Source organism: Stegostoma tigrinum, unplaced genomic scaffold, assembly GCF_030684315.1.
Source record: "Stegostoma tigrinum isolate sSteTig4 unplaced genomic scaffold, sSteTig4.hap1 scaffold_195, whole genome shotgun sequence".
In the NCBI taxonomy this organism is placed as follows: Eukaryota; Metazoa; Chordata; class Chondrichthyes; order Orectolobiformes; family Stegostomatidae; genus Stegostoma; species Stegostoma tigrinum.
Window position 1 is genome coordinate 392,743 of NW_026728134.1, and position 27,096 is coordinate 419,838.

General features: G+C 39.9%; 1 protein-coding gene across 3 annotated transcripts in view; it reads left to right on the forward strand.

Annotated features, from left to right (window-relative positions):
* The window catches only part of LOC132207886 (ral guanine nucleotide dissociation stimulator-like 1), a 37,897-nt gene that overhangs the window by 5,409 nt on the left and 5,392 nt on the right, over positions 1-27,096 (forward strand). The window contains exons 3-14 of one of the 3 annotated variants that reach the window (XM_059643725.1): positions 4,906-6,188; positions 8,519-8,596; positions 9,428-9,508; positions 10,554-10,640; positions 11,297-11,374; positions 16,502-16,695; positions 17,326-17,453; positions 19,591-19,806; positions 21,825-21,928; positions 22,717-22,795; positions 25,489-25,575; positions 26,138-26,170. In XM_059643725.1, coding sequence (XP_059499708.1) covers positions 6,091-6,188; positions 8,519-8,596; positions 9,428-9,508; positions 10,554-10,640; positions 11,297-11,374; positions 16,502-16,695; positions 17,326-17,453; positions 19,591-19,806; positions 21,825-21,928; positions 22,717-22,795; positions 25,489-25,575; positions 26,138-26,170 — 1,263 coding nt within the window. In that variant the 5' untranslated portion in view covers positions 4,906-6,090. The remainder of the gene's footprint in view (positions 1-4,905; positions 6,189-8,518; positions 8,597-9,427; positions 9,509-10,553; positions 10,641-11,296; positions 11,375-16,501; positions 16,696-17,325; positions 17,454-19,590; positions 19,807-21,824; positions 21,929-22,716; positions 22,796-25,488; positions 25,576-26,137; positions 26,171-27,096) is intronic. The other 2 variants (XM_059643726.1, XM_059643727.1) reach the window with 2 other exon arrangements.

A 27,096-nucleotide genomic window follows, 5' to 3' on the forward strand; every position in this document is an offset into this window, starting at 1 on the left:
ACACAAGTTTAGGCAAAACTGCAATGAAACAGCAGTCTGTCTTACAGCAGGAGGTTGTTTAGTGACAATCTCAGAGTGTTCCCACAAGCAGGAGAGAGTGGCAAATGGTACAAATGATGAGGATTATTGATGACCCCAATGTGTACAGAGTGAAATATAGGTACTTCAGAAGGGAAGTGTAGAAGGAAAGGAGACTGGCAAACATTTTCAGGTGCCTTGCAGCATTCAGTAATCTCTTGCTAAATGTGGATTTGCATGCATAAGAGATTTAAAGGACCCACAAAATATTGTGCCATATTAATGCAGTCAGAATGATTTCACGGGCAATACACACATGTTCTAATTTTCAAAATGAAAAGAAAAGAGATGTGGAAATCCAGTGTGTGATGTTCATTCTGCTTCCCCGACATTTACATTAGATTTTCTTTTCTCAAAGATGAACTTGTAACTATTTTGGGCTCTCCTATTTCCTGCAGGAATCCTTGACAACATCCTGTGATGAACTTGTTTGTTTACAACAAGGCAAAGCAGTCCTTCAGTTCTCCTGTTCTGTGCCCCTATCCCCTTCCAATATCCCTGATCCCAAATGGTGGCACAAATCATGATTAAGCACCCCGCTAGTGGTTTGGGACAAAAGTGAATAAAACATACTCACAAAACATAATACAGAGACAGGTGGCAAAGTATTTTTGATTAATTTTTCGCAATAATGAAGTGATTTTGACCCAGTACAACACAAAGTTTAATAAGTGCGGTGAATGTGTTAGGACAATGACTAGAACTTGAGATTAAGGATAAAATGTAACATTGACTTCCTTCAATGCTTTTTATGTAGTTTGGAGCTTCCTGAAACAATGTTTGGGATGTCTAAGTTTCTGCATGTAGTGAATGGAAGAGTGCTATTTTAATTGAACAAAATCTATCAATTTCTGTAAGTCTGTGTTGGGCATAACAATAAAAGTTTGGAAGCTGAATGCAGTATGAGGAGCCTTTTTGCAAAACTGAAATGTTGGTCAAATGAATGTCTGTTTACCACTGAAATATGCAGGAGTACCGCAATTCTGTCATAATGGGTTGCATATTTTTCAAATGACATCAGTGATGGTTTCTCTTGTCACCTCAGTTTTTTTTAATACATTAGTTTTCTGAATGTCGGTGAGTATTTAACAGTTTATGCAATTCACAAATGGTTTTTTGGGGTAACTGATCAAAACTCAGTTCAGAGACAAAGCGATTCTCACCACTGCTGACCTTCAATTGATGTGCCTCTGACATTATAGGGACACCCCGGGGATGAAAAGTTTCACAAATGTGCTATGCTTATAAAATTTGAGAAGATCAGCAAATAACCAGAGGTGATTAGATTTTTCTTCAAAGCAGTAAGCTAATGAGCTGGCTTTCATGAACCCAATGGATTGCAGAAATGATCCAGCTGGTCCTTTCAAAAGGGAATTTGGGTTTCTCTTTTTTCCTGTGGCCAAAATATTCTCTTTCTTTGCCCAAGTAAATAAATGTTCCAGCAGAATAATTCCAGCAATAAGCTTTTGAGTTTTAAAGAAAAAGATGACCTATACTTGCCCTCAAATTTTAAACATGACAGCTCACTCATGTGTCTCACATTATCTCTCAGAGGTTCAATAGTGCATAAAGATTCTTCGCAGGTTATTACTTTCTTATTTGCTTTTGTATTGTGCCTGTAGTCATCTTAGATGATGGTATTCTTTTAAAGGTCAAGCGAAAAATTTGTAAAACGAAGGAATCTCAGCAAAATGTGGTTTGTTGAAATTTGAGGAGGTTGGTTCTCATTAAGCTCTGAGATCGTTCTGGTTAAGACAATCATCTGTTATATTTACTATCTCCTCCTTTCACAGTGTAACTGTTTATTACATTGGCTGCTTAGATCACTGACTTGTCTATTGTCTTTTGGTGAATGTTTCCATTTGCAGGGAGATGCTTGCGAGATTTTAAAAAGTCAACAACAAAATGGCTTCCATGCCATTCGAAAGTTCAAATCCATTTTACTAATTGGACAGATGTTGTGTTTAAGATTCGTGTTTGAGTCAACCATTTGAATTCAGCTAAAAGATCATCATAATTCAATGGATGCTAATAGTATCCATTCACCTTACACACATCCTACATTTCAAGATTTTCCTATATCCATAGTGAAAGGGAGAAACAGGCTGACTAGATGCTACAGTTATTTTGGTTTTCTGTAATTAGATCCAAGGAATTCATCCCTTTTTGCATGAGTGTTCTCATTTACTTAGGTGTTTATTTGAGACAGAGAATTAACTGGAGCTCAAAATTGTTCGGATCACATAATTCCAATATAATTTTAATAATCTGTTTCTGGCCAAGTTTTCGAAGTATTGACGAACAGTCGATGACTTACGAAGGAATGAATTTATGGCTGACAGATGTGCTGAAGAGACAAAAATGCATTAAAAATTAACCTCAGAGGACATTGGAATACTGCAGAGAAAGAGAGGTTGAGCAAGTCGTCAAAGATCTGACAAAGACAGTTGTACATGGGTAAATTTGAAGTCCATTTTGGCAGGAAGCATAGCAGTTTTTTTTGTTGAAGGAGATTGCATAGCTCTGAGATACAGTGGATTCTGGGTATCCTCGTGCATGAATCACAAATTGCTTATGTACAGATACATTAAGTAATTAGGAAAGCAAATAAATGTTTTCATTTTATCATGAAGGAACTTAAACACAAAATTAGGGATCACTGGTGAGCCCATATCTTGAATGTTTTTCTTTGTGGTGGTCAGCCTTATTTAAAGATGGAAGTAAATATATGAGAGGCAGTTCAGAACAGGTTTACCAGAATAATACCGAGCCTAAGTGACTTGCCTCACAAGGAAAATTTGTACAGACAAGGCTTGCATCAGTCGGTGTTTAGGGCGGAAGGCGCAATGTGATTGAAAGAAAAAAACCTGAGCATTTGTACAGGGCAGATATGCAGATGGTGTTTCCTCTTACAGAAGAGACTAGAATGAAGGGCGAGTGTCTAAAATTCAGTGGTTGTCAACTTAAAACAGTGGTTTTTTAAATATCTCAAAATGTGGGTATTCTTTTAAGTTTTCTTCCTGAAAAGATGGTAAAAGCAGAGCGCTGGAATACTGTAAATGGAAAGATAAATAGATACTTGTTGAGAGCAAGGGAGTGAAAGGTCACTCAGATAGGCAGGAATGTAGATTTGAAGTTACGATCAGATGAGACAGAACCACATTGAATGTTTTACTCTTCTCTGTTGTATGGGATGTGGCAGGTATGCTGTAAAATGCCAAATTGGAGTTTCAGTGTAATGTTTTAACAAACTCGGTAATCAAGGCTTCAAATGCCGAAATCCCGAACCTTCAGATGTTTTTCAGTGGCTGAATGCAAATTGTAGATTCAAGCTTGTTTAAAATCACTTAGTTTGTGCTGTCTGACCAATTGCAGATATGGAAGCTTTGACACCTCAGAGGCAGAAGAGATTCCAGTAATCGATTCAGTGAACACAGAGTAAGCTTTAGTCTAATGTGTGACTTAATTTAGTTTCATCCAAAATACAACAATGTTAAAAAACCTGCTGGCACTTCCTGTAAGATCTGTGGAGGGCCTTCCTCCCACAGCAATGCAGCAAACACTAGACAGCAGCAGTCACATTAACAAAGTTGCTTGATTGTATCAAAAATCTACACAGATTTAGTTTGTTTAAAAAGAAAAGCTGTATTAACAGAAAAGATCCAAAAGTGTTCAGTGAAAAAAATTGCTCATCCATTCACTATTCAGATCTTCATTTGTCGCCAAACATTTAGATAGCTGAGCTCTGAATTAAGGATACCACATGTTGAAGAATTGAGGTTCCTACCTCATCCCCTCCCCTCAGTCTGCCTGTGGTGTCTTTCAAATCTCCTGTGAAGGTTTTGAAGAAAAACCTGCTGCTGTCCATGAACACACTAAATCTGGAGGGTGATCTTTTTTCATAAAAACAGTTGACAAAAGGATGAAATAGGGGCAGAGCTGCAATCTTTACAATTGTCATTGCCGAGCTTATAGAAAAGAGATTTGCAGGCCAATGTCCACTGCGGGAGTTGAGGAACTCTAATATTTACCAGAGAGACAGACAGACACAAGTGGCTGTCAGCTGGTGACGTGATTCATGCCCAGTGAGTCATTAAACCACCTACTTTGCCCACCTCTGACAATACAGTATAATGGTGCAGAAGAGAGTTCAGCTTTCCTCCTGAACTCCCCTCCACTTTGCCAAGAATTTCATGTCTCAGGCCGAGGCCAGTTGACTTGGGACATTCAGCCCTGAATGTAGAGACGCTATCTGAAGTTCTTCACTGGAAAGTTGGTTGCCTTTCTATATTTGGGCCTGGAGCTCTTTGTTTGAGATATTTTTAGACTTTGCAACAAATATAAAATGTTGAAGAAATGGATTTGTTGCATCCTTCTCCCTCTCTCTCTCTCTCTCTTTACTTCCACACTCCAGTCTCATGGTCTTATCTTGCAAACTACCGTTGGGGGTTTCGGGGAGACCAATGACCATATTCTGTAGTTGCGTCTTGACCCGTTGTTAGAAAATTAGCTGTCAATGGCACAAAATGCCGACTCAATGTCTTTCAGGTGTATGGAGATAATTTTCTTGTGGATGTGGATGTTTCCTCAAATTTACTTGATAACACTTTTAGGACCATTTGCAGATCACCTGAAAGTGCAAACTACAAGGTAGATGGGAAACCTTGCACTCTAAAATCTGTCATGAAAGAGTAAGTTTGAATACAATAAGTGGTTAAGGTTTTGCTTTATTCAGAGTACAAGGAATACAAAGGAAACTGCCGATGAGCTAAGAATTACTGGGTGCAAGTGTTTGTTTAAAATGACATTCTTCACAACTAATTTCAGCATCGGGAACAATGATAACATTCTGAGCTGTGAGGAGCTTGAAAATCCAATTCCTCCAAAGACAGTTGCTGAGATCAGAAAGTAAGTATTGATCCAATATGTGAGGAAATGATGCTTTAATCGGAATACAAAAATATGAAGGGCAGCTGCTGGAGGTCTGGCATTTTCAGGAGCATTACATAGAGGCTATCTCCCGAAACTTAGCAGCATCTGTGGAGAGAAAGCAGAGTGGGCGCTTTGAGTTAAGGTTCCCCTGTTTAGAACTTCACACCTCTGAAGAAATGTCACCTGGCTTCACTTGAACTCTGTTTTCTGTCTGTAGATGCTGCAAAACCTGTAGAGTTTCTCCAGAAACATCTGCCTTTCTTTCAGATTGCCGGTGTCCATAGTTTGTTTGTTTTTACATTAAAGAAACAGTTGGCTGTTGTTCTAATATTTGCTCTGTTCTTAGTGTTGTAAAAAGAAATTTTAGATGGAAGCTTGTGGTTCATGCTGCAGGCCTTCTGCTGGATCTGAAACCTGGAGGCCTTGGCCGATTCCAGCGGTGACCAATACAGAGATTGCTGCCGGCGTTACTCACCAGTTGACGGTTTGGATCAGTTTTGACAGCTGCTGGTCCAGTGAAAGGGATGGCAGATCAGCATCCTTCTCAGCCCAACTGTTAATGCTGATTGTCACTGAGGTTGTGTATGCACTGTCCCTGGAACGGGTTCAGAGGAGGTTCATGAGAATGGTCCAGGGAATGGAAAGCTTAAAATATGAGGAACGTTTGAGGACTCTGAGACTATACTCATTGGAGATTAGATGGATGAGGGGTGATCTAATTGAAACTTTTAGAATACTGAATGGCCTGGACAGAGTGGATGTTGGGAAGATGCTTTCATTGATAGGAGAGACTAGGACCCGAGGGCCCACTTTTAGAATAAAGAGGAGATCTTTTCAATTGGAGATTTGGAGAAACCTCTTCAGCCAGAGAGTGTTGAATCTGTGAAATTCACTGCCACAGAAGGCTGTAGGGGCCAGGTCATTGAGTACATTTAAAACTGAGACAGATTATCAAGGGGATTAAGGGTTATGGGGAGAAAGCAGGAGAATGGTGTTGAGGAACTTATCATCCTGACTGAATGGCAGAACTGACTCAATGGGCCGAATGGCCTAATTTCTGCTCCTCTGTCTTATGGTCTTATGGTCTTAATGAATTGCAGGTCTAAAACCTTTGACAGCCCAAACTCTGAGAAAGATGAAGAACCAAGTTCACCAAAAGCGACTGCAGACATTTCAAAGTAAGTTTCATCCTTCTGTGCTTCATTCATAATACATACCATGAAAAGAAATTGCTGTGAATATAGTAGCTCTTGAAAGATTATGTCACCATTCGAGACGATAAAAATCACATTAAAGAAACAGCTTTATTCCCTCCGAGGCCATTGCCAGTAATTAAATCAATGACACATTTCAGCCTTTGATCGATAGAAAACATTTTAAAATGTTCAGTGAAAATTTGATTGGCCCTCAACATCCAGACCTTGGTGGTCTAACTTGCAACAATGCTAAACTGCGAAACCTCCCACCTCCCCTCAAATGCACCAGCCGATGTAACTGGAGTGTCCTACATATTTTCTCTGAAAATTTGGAAAGCAAACCATCTAGTGTAGTCATTCATGTGGACTTTGACCTAATGGGGACTTGAAATACAGAGCATTTTGGGATTCAGTATTTATTTTCAATGTTTACAAGTCAGTTGTAGATGCAAATCCTTTTCTTAATTTGTGCTTCATGTGCACTTAACAGCTGCAGATATTTTGGCTGTATAGATTGTCGGGTGGGTAGGAATCAAAGTTTGCCAGGCATCTGTGTAACCATGAGGAAGCAAGGTTGATCGGAAATAATTTTGATATGTTTTAATTCTGCTTCATTTGGAATGCAGCAGTGTGAAAAGGGAATGATGGGGAACCATTGATTTCTTCAAAATTTTTGTTGCAATGTAATGAGTGCCACTCCAGACTATAGCAGTCACAGTAAAGTGTCTGCTGGGCTGCCTCCCTCAAAAATTTATAACAGAGACAGTTGTCTGAAATAATAGCATCACCATTGAAGCATCCAAAACACTTAGATGGGAAATTGTTCTCAGATCAATATTGAGGTTATATTTCTGGACAATGTGGCTCTGGTAAAATTGCTAAAGAAATGAGTTAATCTCCTCTACCCCACCTCAGCACTTCTCTGTGTTCCTCCTTCCTGCTCAGCTGCACCCTCCCTACAAACTTCCTCCAAGTTCATTGAAGTGTCCTCCAAATGTCCGTAACATTTGAAGAAATATGTTATCAATTAAGAATGTGACCTGCTCCCCATGTCCGAGCCTTGGTATTTCTCCTATACAATATTGCCATTGAATAATTTGCATTTTAGAACAGTACAGCACAGAACAGGCCCTTCAGCCCACAATGTTGTGCCGACATTATCTAATTTGGTCATTTGCCATGTGTATTCATGGAGTCAGGCACTTTCACAAGTCAGAGACCTTGAATTAATCCTGAGCTTATTCTGTCCAGATCTTTAACGAAACTCAGAACTGTTAAAGGAGCAGGATAGAAAAATGATTTTTTTTTCAGCAAAACAGCCAATGGTGACTAATCTGACCTTAAGCTTCAGTGAATTTGAGCAAAGACAAATTCCTACATCAGTGCTCTGAATCAAACTTTGAGTTACAAGCTGTGCTTGTGAGGGTTGAATTGTCAATAGTCTGTAAAGAGCTTGAGTTTCTTTTTCAGATATGAGGAAGTTAAACTTAAATCCTCTCTTTTGGGATGTTTGTTGTCTGTCCCAGTGCAGAGGTTCTTTATTTGACATCTTTACACCTCATCTACCCACTGGCTCCCCCTCACAGCCACAAATCCCAATGTTGATAACAGTGCCAGAAATTAAAAATGTGATCATATGCACAAGTAAAATGATTTATTTGGTGTTTTGTGACCAGTTGCAGCTGTGAAAATATTGACATGTCACACTGTGTGGTGGGTGGAAACCTAAGTTTGTCAGAAACTGAAGGAGTAATTGACAAGTAAATTTGATGTGACGACAGATTAAACCTGTTGTATGGTATTTGGGATCTCATCCTGTGAAAGGAAACTGTTGGGATTTGCTGTAGGATTATGTCAGGGTTGCCTCAGGAAGATACCCCAAATGGCAGTGCAGTGAGCACCAATCCAGACAATAGCAATCACATGAAGCAACTGCTTCACTGCTTTTGCAATGTTTGGCTTATTTTGAGAGATGGGATAATGTTGAATTAGCATAAAGCTTTCAAAGCTTTTCAGTGGTAGATTAAATTTTGCTTGTCTTTCAGTATCAAGTTCTTGCATAGCCCAGAAACGGCTTTCAACAAGGGTGAAATACTGAAGAAATGGTTTTCTCTCCTTATTGCCCTGCTCTGTCTCTTCCAACCCACACCCCAGCACTGCCTCAATATGAAGGCCTGTGGGCATCCTGTGGAAGTCAAAACAATCCATCTCTCAAGGCTGTGATTTTTTTGTTGTTGAATTGGGTTGGATTTAATTCTGGACGAGTTTGCCTGTTCTAAATGACTTAATTTGTCCTCTTTGATCAATTGCAGTTCTGGAAATGTTGACAGTGCAAATGGTGAGGAAAATGGAAGTTGTGTTTCTTCAGGATCCAGCGAAATAATTGCTGAGTAAGTTTAATTGCATGCATGACAAAATGAATCATTATTCAGAATATGACAAAGCGGTAGGATATAGCTGGGGAGCTAGCAGTTTGTGCAATGTTGTATAGCCATCGAATGGTAATAGCCCAGAGACAATGATTTAATAATGTTTGTACCAGCTCTCAAAGAGGGACTTGCCTACGTTCACTCCTAAGTCCTTTTACTGTGTAATACTGCGAAACCTCTCCTTTCGAAAATTGTAGTTCACTTTTGAAGACCGCAATTGAAGCTGCATCCACCACACTATTCGGCAGAGCTTTCCAGTTCCTGAATAGGCTATTGAAAAAAAAAATTCCTTGTCACCATTGGTTCTTTTTGCTGATCATCTTAAATCAGTGTCCTTTTCTCCTTAAGCCTTCTGTCACAAGGCACCGATTGTTCTTATCCATTCTAACCAAATCCCTTATGATTTTGAACACTTTTAAAATCACTTCTTAGTTTTCTCCAAGAACAGCCTGAGCTTCTTCAGGCTCTCCACAGGGCTGTCTAGTTTGTCATCTCTGGTAATATTTTTTGGGAATGTTTTGTGCACCCTGTCAAATCCCTTCCTGAAGTGTGGTTGGTAAATACCAGAGTTGAGGGCATATCAGGAGTTTTTTTTATAATGATTAGTCAGAACATATTTGTTTTTCATACAATGCTCCAATTTTTAAAGTTCAGAATCCTGATGATATCTTCAACCTGCACTACCACTTCTATAATTATTGTGCACACACATACACACACACTATCGATCAAATATCAGACATGGATCATTTCAGGAAGCACCATATCATAAGATATTTATTTTGGCTCCAGAAGAGAAGAAGGAACAATCCAGAATAATTTTGATTTGGAGGAGGTCCAACTTCAAAAGGAGCAAGAAGGCGTTTGCAGCAAGTAAGTTTGAACACAAGTTTAGGCAAAACTGCAATTAGCCTGTCTTACAGCAGGAGGTTGTTTAGTGACAGTGTCAGAATGTTCCCACAAGCGGGAGAGTGTGGCAAATGGTACAAATGATGAGGATTATTGATGACCCCAGTGTGTACCGAGTTAATTATAAGTAGTTCAGAAGGGAAGTGTTGAACTAAATGATGCTGGCAGCTAGTGTTAAAAGGGAATCCGAATGTCATCCTCCATTGTGAGCAGTGAAAGGGTAGCGAAAGTGGGGCTAATGGTCATAAATCACTGTTTAATCTTCACAGAGGTAAGGGCCTGGCTGCGATACTATTCAGAAGAAGTTGCTGTCCAATTCACGATGAAAAGTAAATAGTTGAGACAAGGATGAGCTGAGGTTGGACAGCATTTTAGAAATGTGAACATTAAACAACTGCAGATGCTGGAAAACTGAAACGAAAATGGAAATTGCTGGAAAAGCTAAGCAGGTCTGGCAGCATCTCTGGCGAGAAAGCAGAGTTAATATTTTTGAGTAATTTGAGCCACTGAGCTTTTACAGCAATTTCTGCTTTGATTAGAACGGCTGGTTGTCCCTGGTGTTGGTAACTCAGAAGGAAGTGAATTGTAGACAACTGAGGATACTGAGAAAGAAAAAAATAGCTTGAGGCTGCAGTGGCACTTTGCACAACAACCTAATCCTGTTTGAATACAGGGGTGGTATCAGAGGACTGGAGGATTACAACATGTACTATGTTTATGTTCAAAAGTGTGTGGATAAATCCAGCAACTAGATTCATCTTATTGGCGGGACAGCATCACAGGAACTGTAATCCCAGTCTCAAGCAAGAATACTTGGGGAGCATATGGGCTAACATTTTATGCTGACTCAGAAATCTTCACCATCTGGTGTGTAACCTGTTTAATAAAACCATCTGATGGAGGCTTGTCATTCTGAATCTTCAATTTTCATGGGTATTTTAATGGATTTAACTGAAGATGAAAGGGTTTGCTTGAGGTGTTTTAAATTGTTCTTGATGTTCAATTGCAGCTGTGAAAGTGTTGAGTCCAAACACTGTCCGAATTCTGATGAAATTCAGAATTTAAGTTCACCGGAGAAGGGAGCGACAGTCAAGAAGTGAGTTTGATCCAAAATGTGACCATATTATGCTTCATTTGCAATACAGTAGTGTGTAAAGGGAATGGCTGGAGAGCTGGTGGCCATAGGTTGGACAGTCAGAAATCTCTTCATGAAGGCAGAGATGTTTCCATGCTGTATGACTGTGTCAGACATACCACAGAAACAAAAACACGGATATCATTCCAGATCATGGCACATTGATGAAGAAACAGCTTCTGAGTTCTTTGCATATTCTCTCCCTAATTCTGAGGAACAAGCAATACAAAGCACAAGCAGCAGTTGCATGTGAAGGTGTTGAGTTTATCTCAGACTGAAATTTCTGGACTAATAGCAAATGTAAGCTATTGAAGAAGTGGCTTCACTCCTTGCACCTGCTCCTTTCCCCTGTTACCACCAGCCGCCACCACTGCTGGCGAGCTGCTTTGGCCCTCAAGGGCATCTCTGGTAAACTTCCTGAGGAAATTTAAAGAAGGTATTCACTATTTTATGCAGTTTTACATTTAGAGTGTGACCTTGTTTCATAAAGTTAGCTGATCACGGCTTAGGATGCTGAATTTTGAGACTTCATTTCTTATTTTACGGCTGGCAAGCAATTGTAGACCCAAACACCATTTTAATTTGCTTTTTCTTTTGTGGTTTATGATCAATTGCAGAAGCATAGACTTCAACAGATCAAGCTTTCTAGAAGAATATAATTTCAGTCCTGCAGAAAAGGAAACACTAATGAAAATGTAAGTTTGATTTGACATGTAGTGAAATTGTATTTTCAATGTGAAATTTAAGAATGTGAGAAGAATTGCTGGAGAGCCAGAAAGACCTGTAAAATAATGTAGGGCCTTTGTCATGAATATATAAGGCACCCAAAACAGGATGGCAAACAGCACTCCAACCCATAACAATCACATTCAAGAAGCTAAATAATAACTGAAAGAATCACGGACACTGCAATTCAGGGACAAAAACAAAGTTGTTGGAAAAGCTCAGCATTTCTGGCAACATCTGTGAAGGTAAGAACGGAGTTAATGTTTCAGGTCCGGGTGACCCTTCCAGTTCTGAGGGAGGGTCGCTGGACCCAAAATGTTAACTCTGTTTTTGCATTAAAGAAGCTGCTTGTCTTGCATGTCCAATGATTGCATTATTCCCAGAGATTGGCTTGTTTATATTTTTCAGTGTAAATCATCCAAAATTCTTTGTCTTTTGGAATTGTTTGTCCTACATGATCACGCTTTTGGGGTTGTTTATCTCAGATTGTCATTAGTCTAGTTTGTGATAATGATGCATTATTGCAGGAATGGTTTTCCTCTTCACACCACTTTATTAGAAGTTATCCTGCAAACTTCCTGTGAAGAGTTGAAACCGAATGATACCGCTGTCTAGAGCAGTCAGATACTTGGCACGTGGTTTGTTTGTGGTGTCCTGACTTTGGTAGCCCTCCCACTCCGTGCTGCTGTTGTACATTTTGCACATAATCGATCTTGAATTAATACTTCCTGAATCTATGAAATCCAAATGATCTTGTGAAATGATTTTTCATGTTTGAAGTTTGTAAACTAAGTGCTTTCAAAGATATTTGACTGTAGAAAGCATCGCACAAATGCATCTCTAGCTGGAATTCTAGTTATTTTTGAGCTGTACCAGATTGCTGAGGTTGTTTTACTGCTCTGAATAAGATTAGATTACCTACAATGTGTAAACAGGCCCTTCGGCCCAACAGGTCCACACTGTCCCTTGAAGCATCCCACTCAGACCCATTCCCCGAACACGAAGGGCAATTTAGCACACGGCTGATCCGCCCAGCCTGCACATCTTTGGACTGTGGGAGGAAACTGGATCACTTGGAGGAAACTCACTCAGACATGGGGAGAATGTGCAAACTCCTCACAGACAGTCACCCAAGGCTGGAATCAAACCCGGGACCCTGGAGCTGTGAGGTGGCAGTGCTAACCGCTGAGCCACCATGCTGCCCTGCATGACACTTTGGCTGCATGGGGTTAAAGATGGGATTATTCTTCTTTGTCTGGCCATTCGATTAAACTCTGTGCTTTTTGATTAAGACAAAAGAACATTTATCCAATAGATTTGAGTGCTGGACTGGACTTGGGGACTTTAAAGTTTGAGATTCTTACCTTTATATATACAGTGATTTATTTTCTTTTGTACATGGTTTGCTTACTCATTTATTTTGTTTTCTTGAGTTGATATTGTTTGTCGTTTTTACAATCAAGAAAGCCAATGCCTGAAGGGCCAAGCACAGAAAAATTACTTGTGAGCAAATACAAAGGCAAATTTTTGCAGTATTGCATTGAGAAAAATGGTCAATTTGAGGGAGTGAGGATTTTCATGGAATATTTTTACTTCAGATGCAATAGCAAGCGTTCACAACTGGGCTGCACTGAAGTTCGAAATAAAGCTCAAACAATTTATGAAAAATGCAGCAAAGGAAAAATCCCTCTCGTTAATCAAACAAATAGGACACAGTTGGCCAGGCAGCATCAGAGGAGCAGAAAAACTGATGTTTCGGGTCTGGGCCCTCCACCAGAAATTTTCTGAAGATCGGTCCAGACCTGAAATGCCAGCTTTCCTGAGCCCCTAGTCTGCTAGCCTGCTGTGTTCATCCAGCTCCACACCTTGTTATCTCAGACTGCAGCATCAGCAGTACCTACTAACTCAGAACACAGTTGGGATGCCTTGTGCATTGCTATTCACTCTAACCCACCCAGTTGTCTTTTTGGGTAAATGAAACAAAGTTTTAGAAATCTAAGCCATAGGGCTTGGTGGTTATCCGGACATTTTTCTCCAACACCTAGCTATTCATGTCTGGATGAACACAGCTAATTGTGGATACCAAATTGGTCCTGATTAATTTCACAATATTCCTGTGCCAATGTCTCAAGAGACATATAGGGATGAAGTGTATAAAGGAACCTAAATTATCCTGATCCCCGATTGAGGACAGTGTAATCCTCATGAAAGTAATGTGCTGGTTTGGTATGTTTTTTGGTATGTTAATCTCCTTTTAAATTCAAGTTTTTTGGGTTGAGTTCTTTTTCTACAGAATAGTAGCTTACAACCTGTCAGTTTGACATTGAAGAAAACACAGATATTGAGGGGTTGAGTAAAAGCATGGTTTTAAAGGAACATCTTGAGTGAGGGCAGAAGAGGCAGGAATCTATCCAGTGAAGTTGTCATCGGTGAAACAATTAATCTCAGATGCGCAAGTGGCCAGAATTGAAAAGAAAGACAAAAGTGCACCCGTACATAATTATTTCAATTCTGGAACGCTCTAATACTTTAAGAATACACTTCTCTCCAGTGCCATTGGAATCTAAGATTATGTTGTGCTCGCTTTAGGAAATGATCCTTTTAGATGGTGGAAGGATGATAATGAGTAATTAAATGAAATGATGTTGTACACTGCAGCTGATTAAAGGTTTCAGATTACTCGGTGGGGATGTAGTAACTTGTTAATGAATCTATTGGAAACAGAGACTTTAATTCTAGTGGGACGACAGAAAAGTGTTTTGGGTCAAATTTTGGACTCAGCACAGTACTAATTAAGTTCTACCATATTGTCAGCAGGGTAGAGGCTCTTTAGCTCAGCAACTTATTTCCCAGCCATGAAGGCTTTCAGTAGGAAATAGAATTTTTTGGTTTTGTGATCTTTTGAATTGATTTTTCTTTATATATATTTTTGGAGGGTTACTGTTCGAGTGTTTGTAATGTGACCTAGGCATTTCTGAATGATTCAGGACCAAATGAGCCCAGGCAACTTCCTTAGGTCATGTTTCCAGTGTGTTTCAGTTAGTCACTGTTTCCGAGAGGTAACATAACAAATAACATTTCCACAGCCTTGTCCCTCCATCTCTGCAATTTCCTTGTGTCCGCTTCGGACGTTTCTCTTTTTTCCTGTCCAGTTTCACTTTTTTGCCTATCCCAGATTATGTTTGTCCTGTTGTTACCAGCCATGGTTTCAGCTGTTGAGACTCGAAAATCTGAAATGCACAGTATGCTTTTCTCCATTTTGTAAAAAGCTGATGAAAAACTTCACCTTTTATCAAGCTTTTCATGATTCTTCTGACCTCACTGAAAAACAATCTCTTGACATTTCCAAAATGAGTCACTTCATTTCAAAATTTGCCATGTTCACTAGTTAATATCATACAGCACCTTACCAGTATGGGCCAGCTGTGTTTTTGAATCATTGCAAAAGAGTACAACCTATGCCAACTGATCTGAAAGCAGATGAAGTCAAAATAGCCCCTCCAGTGTGAACTATTTCTAAGTCGTATATCTTTCTCAAACAACAAGAGGCTATTGCTGCATATGGCACTGTGGCTGCCTAGCACTTCCTACACCAACCACTGTTTAACAGGAATGGAGCTGGTGAAGTCTGAATCAAGCCCCAATGTCTGTGTGTAATGTTTCACACCATGTAATTTCTGTGCTGTCATGATCTATTATGAACGGGCTCAAATAGGTGATCATCGGTTTCAGTGTAGGGCTGCAGATAAAGAAATTCCAAATTAAAAACTAGAACAGCACTTTCAGCGTAAAATGTTCCATGTAAATTGGCGATGCTAATCAAACAAATGTTTACTTTTTGGAGTCTTTGGAAAGTCAAAGGTTTCTCCTACCTACTGCATCATAGACCATAGCTGCAACTCAGTCCATCTCCTAATTCACAACAAGACTCATCATTCTGATGTTTGCTGGCCCACGTTGTCTCTTGGTTGACCAATGTCTGAACTTTAGATTTTTTTTCGAAAAAACTTTCAATTCTTGTGTTCACATCCTTTCATGTTCTTATTTTGCTTTAGTCTGGAATTATTTTAGGTCCCAAACTTTGCCTGGAACTTTTCTGTTCTGCCACGTCCAGTGTGCTGTGTACTACTTGATTTTTTTCATCAGCCCACCACCGTTAGTGCTACTTCCTGCAGATATATAGTTCCTTCTTCTAGACATCACCATCTCTCGCCTTTAAGAAACTCATGAAAAGTCACTATGACCAAATATTTAGTCACCTGTTTGAATATCTCCTCCTTTGTCGGTTTTTGTCTGGTTAATCTGCTGTGAAGTGCCCTGGGGAGTTTTTCTGTGCAAAGGGTTCGATTTCAGTGATGTGATGACTTCTCTGTGCAGCTGATGTCTTGTTGCAAAAAAGTAACCATTGATTTACCTGTGAAATAATGCTACGTGGCCTCTCAGTATTAGCCAGACAGTTAAAATAAGTGAATTGAAAGCTGACTATGTTGGAGTATTTCATTATTCACCTGCAACTAGACCCAATTTATCCATGTTACCGAGGTATCCAAGTACTGGCAATGCAACTCCCAGAACAAACGCAAACAAATCATCATTATCCTTGTGTTTTTCTTTGTTCATCTGATTTGTCCCATTTGACTTTTATAAAGAAGATTTTTTGTTAAAGCTCACTTTCTCTTTACTAGTAAACTCTAAACACGAAGAGGTCCTGCTGGTGTAATAAGTAACCTCAGACACATGTGAAATCACTTTATACGTGAGCCTTAAGCTTACCTGTGCAATCTACAAAGAAGAAAACTTGGAAACATGGCCAACTTGCAGTTTCCATCCATGGCCAGCGTAATTCTAACTTGGACAGTCATTTCTTCATCATTGGGTCAAAGTGCCACACAGCCCCCCTCTGATGGCACAGCAGGATCACCATTGCCATGTGCACTGCAGCAGTTCAAGATGGCAGCTCATCTCCTGTGTGAGCACGATGACCCCATATTCCAACTTTAATCTATTGCATTGACATTTGTAGAATTAGAAGCTTTTTCTCCCCCACATGTTTTGCTTCCCCGATGAACAGTTGTTAACTCTGACTTTATTTCCAGTGCTATTCCTGAAATTCTCGAAATCTGGCTGGAGGAGTCTGCCGAAGACTTTCGTCAAGTTCCAACTTACTCTTGTCTCCGGAAGGTACTTTCCTACTTGAACCAGACAGTGCCAGGGTCAGATGCTGAACATCGGGCCCAGAAACTCCTGAGTTGGTTTTTGGCGGAGGAAACAGCGGAGAAAGAGATGTTTAGTAAGATTTACAATTATGTTGCAAAAATGTGGTTTTAATTCAGGGTGCCTCCCTACAAGTTTGTGTGCGGCTTGCCCCTCTGTCTCAGGATTTAGTTCATTTTGGTTTCCTTTGACAAGCTTCAAAATTACTTGCAAATTTTTGGATAAACGAAGTTAATTAAAATTATTGCTGAGTGCTTACCCCTGTACTAATTGCATGATGTACAAGACCAAATTCTGCATAGAATTGATACTCTCATATGGTCCGATAAGACCCAGCAGCATGTAATGCGACTTTCTGGACAATTTCCTTTTGAAATGTTTTCGTCAATGACATTTTATTTTATAATCTGACGTAATAATTTTGCAAGTTATTGTGAAACAATAGATTGTGATTCAGAATATTTCCTAAAGCCAGAAATAGGGATGGGAATCTGTCATTAAATACAAGTTCTTTTGCAATTGAGATGCTCCCAACAAGAGGATTTCAGTGCAATATCATATTACTTTCACCAAATCTAGATTTAGAAGTATGAATATTAGATAACTATTGGAAACCAATGCACAATTTCTAGTCACAAGTTCGTGAGATATTTTAGAGCAATGTGAACTTTGGGCACAAAATACATGTCTATCTTCACTTGCACAGAAGGCTACCGTAGAAGAGTCAGATTCTATGTGGGAGAAGAACACGACCAAACCATCGAACAAGTTGACGAAAAGCTCCTGTCCTACCCATCACGCTTCATTGCAGAGCAGCTGACTTTTATGGATGCTGTGAGTAAACAGGAGTCTGGCGGCCAGTCATTCTGAATAAGATGTTTCAGTCAGCAGTAGGCATCTGAATCTCTCTGTATTGTTTAATGCTATTACTGCTCCACCAGTCATTATAACTGAATTCCCTTCAAAATGCAGTCTTCCAAGATGTTAAAATGTGTTGTTTGACGTGTGACTTCAGTATCTCGCTTGAAATACCTGCCAACTAAAACTTCAGCACTTGTCATTTGTTTTGAATGAACGCCATGTGAAATAAGTGACCCGAGAGAGCACTGAAAATCCTTTGTAACTTAGTGTTGAAACTTTACAAAATGAATAGTATTTCAGGGTAAAAGTTTAATTGTTTCATCATAACAGTCACTGTTTCTTCAAGAGTCCACTGATTTTGTTTGTAGTATCCAGGATGGCAATTTTGTTGTTTTCCCAGAATCTTCTGGAGTGGGATCAGCCACGGGGTATTCCAGTCTAGTCTCCAAGGTGGCTTGATGCCTACCTCGACAAAATGAGACTCTTGGTTGCTGAATCAAAATTTGAGTTATGTCAAAGTCTGGTCATAGGCTTAGGCTTGAAGTGGAAGTTCAGTGGTCTGTATGACAGCATTGGGTGTGACTCTAGAATGTAAGTAGTCCTCTAGGTCTCAAAAATCCTAAGCATATGTTCATGTTCAGAACAGGGGTGCAGCAATCTCATCTGGAAGTGACCAGTTTGTCAAAAGTAGGTTTTGGTTATGGGATAAGAGATAATGGGAACTACAGATGCAGAAGAACCCGAGATAACAAAGTGCAGAGCTGGGTGAGCACAGTTGCTCCGAAGATGCTGCTTGGCCTGCTGTGTTCCTCCAGCTCCACACTTTGTTATCTCAGTTTGTTAAGGGGCAGCTGCTTTTCTGCACAGAGTTCCAAAGGTAACTGTCTGTTTTGACTGCAGTCTCTGTTGCATATGTGTATGTATACACCGACTGGCACTTAGAGTCTAATCATGTGACATATTGATGACAACAGCCATTTTTGGTGGGAAGCAACCTAGCTGGGTGTCTGTTGAGGAATGTAGCTGCTTTTCTTTTGTTGAACCATCGAGATCTGCAGTGAGGGTTGTGAGTCTTTGTCAAATCAGTGGTTTTACCTGGTGAATATTAAAGCGGTTTTTTTGATCCTCATTGCTAGTTTTTTTCTTTACCATGCAGAGCCAGGGGGCTGAAATGTTAAACAGCAGGAGTTTTATTATGTAGTTTACTGTCGAGGCAGCAGGGTTAGCCTAAGCTATTCCTTGCCGGAAATGATCGCTGACATCATTGTGACGTGATCAGACTGTTAAAAGTGAGAGCCCACCATGCTTGCATAAACATGCAACAGTTTCCCACTCGATGGTTTCTGAGCACTCCTTTCTACTGCAGCCTGTCACAGCCAACTCTGGCTTTGAAAGTGACGAAACTGACAAATTTCTCCATTCTGAATGAGTTTACGGGGATCCGAAGGAGCTATTTGCCGGTTGTGTTAACTTTCACTGTCGGAGCATAATTGTTGATGGGAGTTGCTCATCTTGAAGAGGGAGACAGAAGGACACAATGTAATCTGAATGACCAGTTGACAAGCTTGGACGTTTGGCAATATTTGTGTTCAGCATGAAACCAACAGTGGTGAAGTGTTGACATTGAGGCCTGTTGAACCAACAGAGGGCCAGGCTGCCATTGTGTTCTGTCAACCTGCCTTGGTGCGAGAAGTAGACATGATGCAGGGCCGCTATACTGATGCCCAGCCTGTCTAGCCTGTGGGCCACCAGGGCTGAGCATCTGTAGCAGTGACTATTGCCAGCAGAGCCATGCATTGATGGTGTGCGTGGAGCCAACAGTCGGAGTTGGGTGGAGATAACCAGTGATTTTAAATCTAACCTACAAATAGGAAGCAGATGACTGAAAATTCGAGGGTTTTGATCTGTCTGAATAGCCAATGTGCCCTTGTGCATCAATGTGAGTATTTTCTAGCCAGTCGTTGACAATATAGCATGCAGTTTTAATGTACAATTGCAAACTAGCAGGACGAATGTACCCATGGATGGACAAATCTTGTTTGTCGTTCATTGCTTAAAACATGGCACGACTGACACCTTTAACCTTTGTTTCCTTTTTATTTTTGATCAGGATCTTTTTCGGAAACTTGTGCCCAGCCAATGTTTAGGGTCCATCTGGTCTCAACGAGGGAAGGAAGAAAAACAGCATCTGGTATCAACCGTCCAGGCCACCATGACACAGTTCAATAATGTTACAAAATGTGTCACCAGCACCATATTAAGACGCCAACAGTTGAAACCATGGCAGACGGCTAAAATCATTGAGAAATGGATTGATGTTGCCCAGGTACACTATTCTTTATTGGTTTTTAGCCTTTGTGACATGTTAAAGTCCACAGTGCATGAAACAACCATGGTGGAAGAGAGCAAGCCATTAACACTATGTGTTGATATGTCCAAGGTTTGAAAGCCTCTTGAATTGGTGAGCAGAATACTTTTCTGAATAAGAGTTGAATGCTTCATGGAAAATCCTAGCATTCATAATTTCTGTAGTGCTGGCTGCTAATAGCTCTTGCCTCAGTTTACAGTTGCATTGAAATATTAATGTATTTTTTTCTAATCAAAAATATTTATGTGGATAAAAAAGGCAAACTGATTTCAGATTTTTACTGGCCCTTCAAAAACGAAGTTAGTTATTGGGCATTACATAGTGTTATTTGCCTCCCTTCCAAGCCGTAATCAGTTTATGAAACAGTGTACATTTTATTCCCAATGTTCTGCATTCTGTATGCCTACATGACGGCACTTCAGTAACTTGCCTGGTTGTCTGTTTCCTATGTGTTTGCCAAAGGAATTTGTCTCAGCATGTTAGTCAGCAATCGGGAAAAGAGTGAGGAAGGGCTGTCAGATCTGATACCAGGTTTGTACTTGTCGCCAACATGTGGCATGCCCACTCGTACATTTGGAAAGGATCAGGATAGGAACCGAGTAATTAACTAATTAAGTAAAGGAAGTAATTGATTCTTACTGATTTTATAATCCAAAATTGCACTGGATTTTGCAACAAAATTGTACTTTCAATGTATTTTCCCGTATACACGTGACAACAAAATATTCATTCATTCGTAAGGTTTGGAATGAAAGTTCACAATAATTCTGTTGCCAGCTAATTTAGAGAAGTCTGGTTTGGGTCTTGGCAACACTGCCTGCATCAGTTTTGACTCGTTAAGAGTCTTGAGGCATTAATGGGACCTTGATGGGGATTTGAAAGTCTGTCTCCAGTTTCACAACATGGAGCAGTTCAACCGAATGTAGGCTGACTCCCAGTAGTAGACATGGATGAAGGAGTTGCTGACATATACACTGGTGCTATCAAAGGCTATTCTGAAGAGGAATCACCACCTTACTTTGATCACTTGGCTGACTTTTCTAGTTCTGATTTTGAGTTTTTACAATAGTTGACAAGGAGTGGCTTCCATGTTGAAGTGCCCTCCATTACTTCCATTTTACTGCAGCAGCTTTATTTCCCTGAAGCCGGAAGACTATGGGCTGGAGAACCTACCTGCTGGCCTTAATCAGATAAGGCTCTTATGATTATGCCAATTGACGCACCTCTAAAGAAATCCCAAATGGTGTGATCACCCTGCCCCTCCCTGGCCTTCCTCCCCAAGCAGAATTGGCTTTGAGACCTGATAAAAAACACTCGCAGGCTTCCTCCTCATCTCCACCACACCCCAAAGTACACATTTGGGAGGTTTGATTTGATCCAGTTTTCTCCCTACCTCCAACAGGTTGGGGGGGTGGTGGAAACAGATGAAGGACATTCAGCTGCTAATCTAGGTAAGATTAGTTAACTCAGTATCAATAACGTAGTGATTCATAAAAGTAGACCCAATTTCCTGATTTGTCTGTTTTCCCTCGAATGAGTATCTCACGTGACTGGTCCTGCCCTCCTATTCTGTCAGATAATACAACCTATCATTCATTTATGAGCTAAATGTGATGGATATAACAAAGATGATTACCCCGCCTCCACCCCCTACCTTCGCGACTTCTACCACTCAGATGTCCATGTCTCAATCCTACTCATTTTAAGCTCTCCTTTGGTGTCAGTAATCATATCTAACCAGTCACAGGCTGGCAGCAAGGGAACTGAAGAGGTTGTCTCAGAGGGATACAAAACGAATATCAAGGTTTGAGTTGCCAAGAATCATGGAATTCTTTCCCTCAAAAAGTTTGTTTGTTAATGCTGTTATTTTCTCAGCTAACATTTTTCTGATAGAACCTTTTTAAAAAGTCTGAGGTGTTGGGTAATGGGGAGTCACTGCTTTTTCCACAGAACTCACGGCTTTTTTTCTCTGACAGGAATGTAGGATTTTGCAGAATTTCTCGTCAGTGCATGCTATTACCACTGCATTGCAATCAAATAGTGTGTTCAATTTGAAGAAGACTTGGGCAGCCGTGTCAAAGTAAGTCATTGTTCAGAAAGAGCCATGTAATTTTTATTTAATAAGTATGAGGTAGGAAATTGCAGGTTTGACCTCCAGGTTTACTTGCACAAGTGATCTTCACACGCTCGGTGCATTAACAGGATTACCAGAGGCACTACAGTGCAATCCTAACAATTGGTTAATTGGCAGAATCTTTCATCCTTTCACAAAGGAGCGAAGAGTTAATTTGTTTAATTGGAAAAAGAAAACTGTTTGGCAACTTGAAATATTTAACTATCGTGTTCCAAAACTGATCTGCTGTTGGATGTAACGTAACACAGTTTCCTGTGGATATGCTGTGATGGGGTGATATAAGCCGGAGGTTTGTGTGGGATGCTAAAATACAAAGACAACAATTATTTTAATCTCCCAAGAAAGCACTCTATAACACTTTGAAGTGCACACCTGTAGTTTATGTTCGTGTGCCTCAGACCATTTGATCATGGTTGTGTTTTTGTAGGCAGCTTGGGAATGAAATCTCTCTTGCTGCAATGAGATTCACCAAAACGACTGCACTCAAGAGCTTTTGCAGCACAATGGCAGTATCCCCATCCCTGGGTTTCAACAATCAGGGTTCAAGTTCTACCTGCCCCAGAGATTGCCAAAACATTTCTGAACAATTGGGTTAAAATAACTATACTTATTGTAAAAATGCTTCACTGCCGTTCACTCTCTGTATTACTTGCTTATTTGTCAGATTCCGTATCAGCTGTTTGTTATCTTGACTCTATTCTGTCAAGAGTAATTTGTCTCATTCTCTTGACTAGGAGCAGTAAGACAACATTTGAAGACCTTTCAAACAATGAAGAAGATAACTTTGTAGCGAGTAGAGAGCTGCTAATGGAGGTAAGGTGTTGCACTTGGCCCAGTGTGACTATATTCAGGGCATGATCAATAGTTTCTAGTAAAATATCTGCAATGAACTCAGTTGGTGACTGAATGCATACAGATTCTGTCAATCAATACTGCAACAGGAGTATATGTATTGCAGTCCAGGTGGTCTGGCTTGGCTCAAGTCTTCCAAGATTGTTTTGTCATGATTCTTATAATTGCTGATGATATTGCAGTTAACATTTTAATCGACATCTAATTTGGTTATACTGCAGTGATGCAGCCTTCATAGATTATCTTTCTCAGCGTTCATTATCTTGGAAATTTGAACTGAAGCAATGTCTATGATGCAGTAATGCAGCCTTCATAGATTATCTTTCTCAGTGTTCATTATCTTGGAAATTTGAACTGAAGCAATGTATATGATGCAGTGATGCAGCCTTCATAGATTACCTTTCTCAGTGTTCATGATCTTGGAAATTTGAACTGAAGCAATGTCTATGATGCAGTGATGCAGCCTTCATAGATTATCTTTCTCAGTGTTCATTATCTTGGAAATTTGAACTGAAGCAATGTCTAAAGTGCGATATGTGCCAATTTCTTTTTCTTTTGCTTTGTACACCTCAAGGGCCTTGTAATTAATAAAAGCCAAGGCAAAACATTAAGAGATTTAACTGGTTCTCATAAGTGTTTTTACTCAATTACCATGTCTTCCTTTTCTTGTTCTCTGCAGTCAGAACTATTTGCTGCGTAGGAATGGAGAGATATTCATATCTCTTTGTTCAGTATTTCAGACATCAACTATCTAGTTTCAACTAGCTTGGACGAAAACTGACAAGTTTCTAGCCATTCCTCCTCACTCCTTTTATCATGCTCTTTGTCCACTCATTTTGCTCCTGAATTTGACAAAATAACAGAATAATTGGTCAGATATAAATATTTTGGTGCCACTTTACCAAACTAGTTGTCCAGCTCAGAAAATAGTCAACGTTTTCTTATTCTCTAAATCATTCTTAGTTGGAATTGAAACACTTTCAAGCTGGTATTTGAAGAGGGAGAAATGCAGTAATCATGCTAGCATGTTGTCAGTTTGACAGACACTCCATTTTTCAAACTGCTCAATGTTCTAGTTGCAGTGAACTATCTTTTTACATTGCTTTCCAGATGTTTGCCCCAGAATTTCTACTGCCCTGCTGTCACACTTTGTTTATTGTGTGTTGTGATTGGTGCACTGTACAGAATTTCAACATATTTTTCTGATCTAGATTGAATCTAAAAGTAGGTTTGCTTTTATAATCAAAAATGTGTGCTCTGCATGATGATTGTTTTTGTGGTGCAAAATTCTGTAAGTATACAGGGGAAAATGTGAGTTCATGATTGGACAGTTGTATAACTTCCATAAAGCTTTCTCCCAGATTATGCAGTGAATTACAGTGCATGGTTTGCTAATCTTTCAGCATCTTACACAAATGTGCTTTGGCAGTGGTGCAGGGCACCGCAATAGTTCTTGCTGTGTGTACATTAATGTTCAAGACACAAAAGCTCCAAGTGTGAACAGCAGGTTCACAGATGACACAAGAATTGGAGCGGTAGTAAGTAGCAAAATGCCTTAGTTTTGAGGCACACATTGTTCCAGCTGTGGCTCAACTAATGTTATTTACAGTTCCATCATTACCCGTTTGCTGTTATATTCAGGCAAGTATCCAATATTTTACCAACTTATCCACAGGTCCTCCTGCCTTCAAGAATATGTTTATGCACACACCAAAGTCCTTTTGATCCTCTGTCATCCAGACCCAAAACATCAACTTTCCTGCTCCTCTGAAGCTGCCTGGCCTGCTGTGTTCATCCAGCTCCACACCTTATTATCTCATTGAACATATATTCTCCTGACCTATTAGACCCCCAAAATGCTTCACCTCACACTTTTCTGGATTGAATTCTATTTGCCTCTGTTCAGGCCTTCTAATCAGCCCATATGCGTAACCCGAGAGACTAAGGCTTTTTGCTGTTCACAACCGTCCAATTCTTGTGTCATCTGTGAACCGGCTGTTCATACTTGGAGCTTTCGTGTCTTCAACATTAATGTACGCACAGTAAGAACTATTACTGTACCCTGTGGTATGCTGCTGGATGAAAGCATCAAGTTGCTGAAAAGCCCTTCAAAAATCACATTTACTTCCTGCCGCAAACCCAATTTTGGCTCCAATTTGCCAATTCGATGTATCTCCTAGGCTCTTAGGTTCTGAACCAACCCACCATCTGAGACCATTAAATTATTTCTTCGGGTAAGAGAGGTGTCTAATGAAAAGACCTTGAGAAGAATTGTATTCTTGAGTTTAGAAAAAAATGACGTTTAAACTTGTTGAGACAAAGTTTTGGAGATCTGGTGAGGTAAATTGTTTTTATCTTCAAGCGAAATTGCACGTTATATAGAAAATTTCCAATCTCCAAATGATGAGGTTACACAAATATTGAGTTTGGTTTCCAGTTCACAGATGAGGGATCAAACGTTGAACTTGCCTGGCCTTTATAGATCTAACGTTGCATTCCACTGTATAACTGTCTAAAATTTTGAGTCCTAAATTTTGATTCTAAATAGATTTAGTTGTATGATCAAGGGAATAAATAAGACATGGAGTAGTAATTTTGAGAAATAGGACAATGAGTTCACAATGGATTAAACAAATTCACCTCTCTTTTTCTAGGATATCGTTCAGGGAATTGTGCCGTACCTGGGAACTTTCTTAACAGAATTTTCAGCACTGGATTCGGCTTTCCCGAATTACCATTCAGTAAGTCTCTCTTACAAGATTTGGATTCCTTATTTGCTGATGAGCGCTATTATTATGGTTTCATTGCAAGCTGCTTGTAGATGAGAATCAAAGCAATAAAAAAAATGAATGAGTTTGATTAATAATCCCAATCAGAATAATTTGATGCTTTGTGCTGTGAATCAAACAATTTGTAAACAAAGGAACATGCAAATCACTTTGCAGTTAATTGAATATGGGTTTAGTTTTTCAAAAGGTTGGATAAATTGCACATCATTTTTATTCTGTACAGGTAAATTGGTTACCTGGATGTCACTGCGTATTGAGCAGTTGAACAGCTGAGAATGTCTTCAGCTTGGTACTGACCTACTTGACTGGAGCAAAGGGCTCTATGTAGTGTCCAAGATATGACCTGGTGGTATGACAGATCATTTGTGATTGGCCTTTGACGATATACTAAAATGGAACCAAGTTTACAGAGCTTGTATTTCACTTCTGATCTTTTAAATTTCATGATCTTGTTGTACTGTTTGACCTTTGTACATTTGAATTAATTTTCTTTGTCCTTGTCTATCTCTTACAGAATGGCTTGATCAACTTTGACAAGAGACAAAAAGTTAGTACTGAAAATTGCACTGTACAAAATGTTTGGAATTGTATGAAAGGGGAAAAGCATGCTTTTCAATCTTGTGCTGCTTTATTTGCTTGATGGGGGTGTAGGGGGAGTCCCCAACAGCATCCTAAATGTATATGGTCACTAATAAATCCAATAAAGAATTAAGGAGATGCTTTGTTACTCAGAGCAGCCAGAATGCAGAAGCTGCTGCTACCAGGACTCGTTGAGAGGATGAGCACAGATGTATTTGAGAGAAAGTTAGATGTCAGAAAGGACACAGCGGCATATTTAGAGTTTGAAGCAAGGTGGGAGAGGTGTATAGATCAGCATGGAGCAGTTCAGTCAAATAGCCTGCTTTTGCGCTGCTAATGTGCTACAATTTACCTTTGAACAGTCACAGCCACGCACAGGATATGCTAGGCGTTATGTGAGTGAAGATGTTGTTCAATTAATCTCAGTGTCATGGAAGCTATTTCATTATTGAAGACACTGGATAAACAATCTCTCCATATTAGTATTTTCCTTTAGATGAGAGACATCATTTCGTCATGGGATGTCAGAAATTGAGGGAGTGCACCTGTTTGGATTCTCACTGACTGGGCAGTATGTTTTACTCCATATTTCTGAATTTGGTAATACCAAATTCTCAAACATCCCTGTTGTCATGGCTACTGTTGAGGGTATCATCAAATCCCTATAGTGTGGAAACAGGCCATGCAGCCCAACAAGTTCATAGGGCCACTCTGAAGAGGGTCCCACCCAGACCCATTCCCCATGTCTAACTCACTGAAGCTAAATATCCCTGGGCACTACGGGCAATTTAGCGTGGGCAATCCACCTAACATGCACATCTTTGGACCTTGGGAGGAAACCAGAGTACCCAGAGATAACCCACTCAGATTGTATTTTCATCTTGTACTGCAACA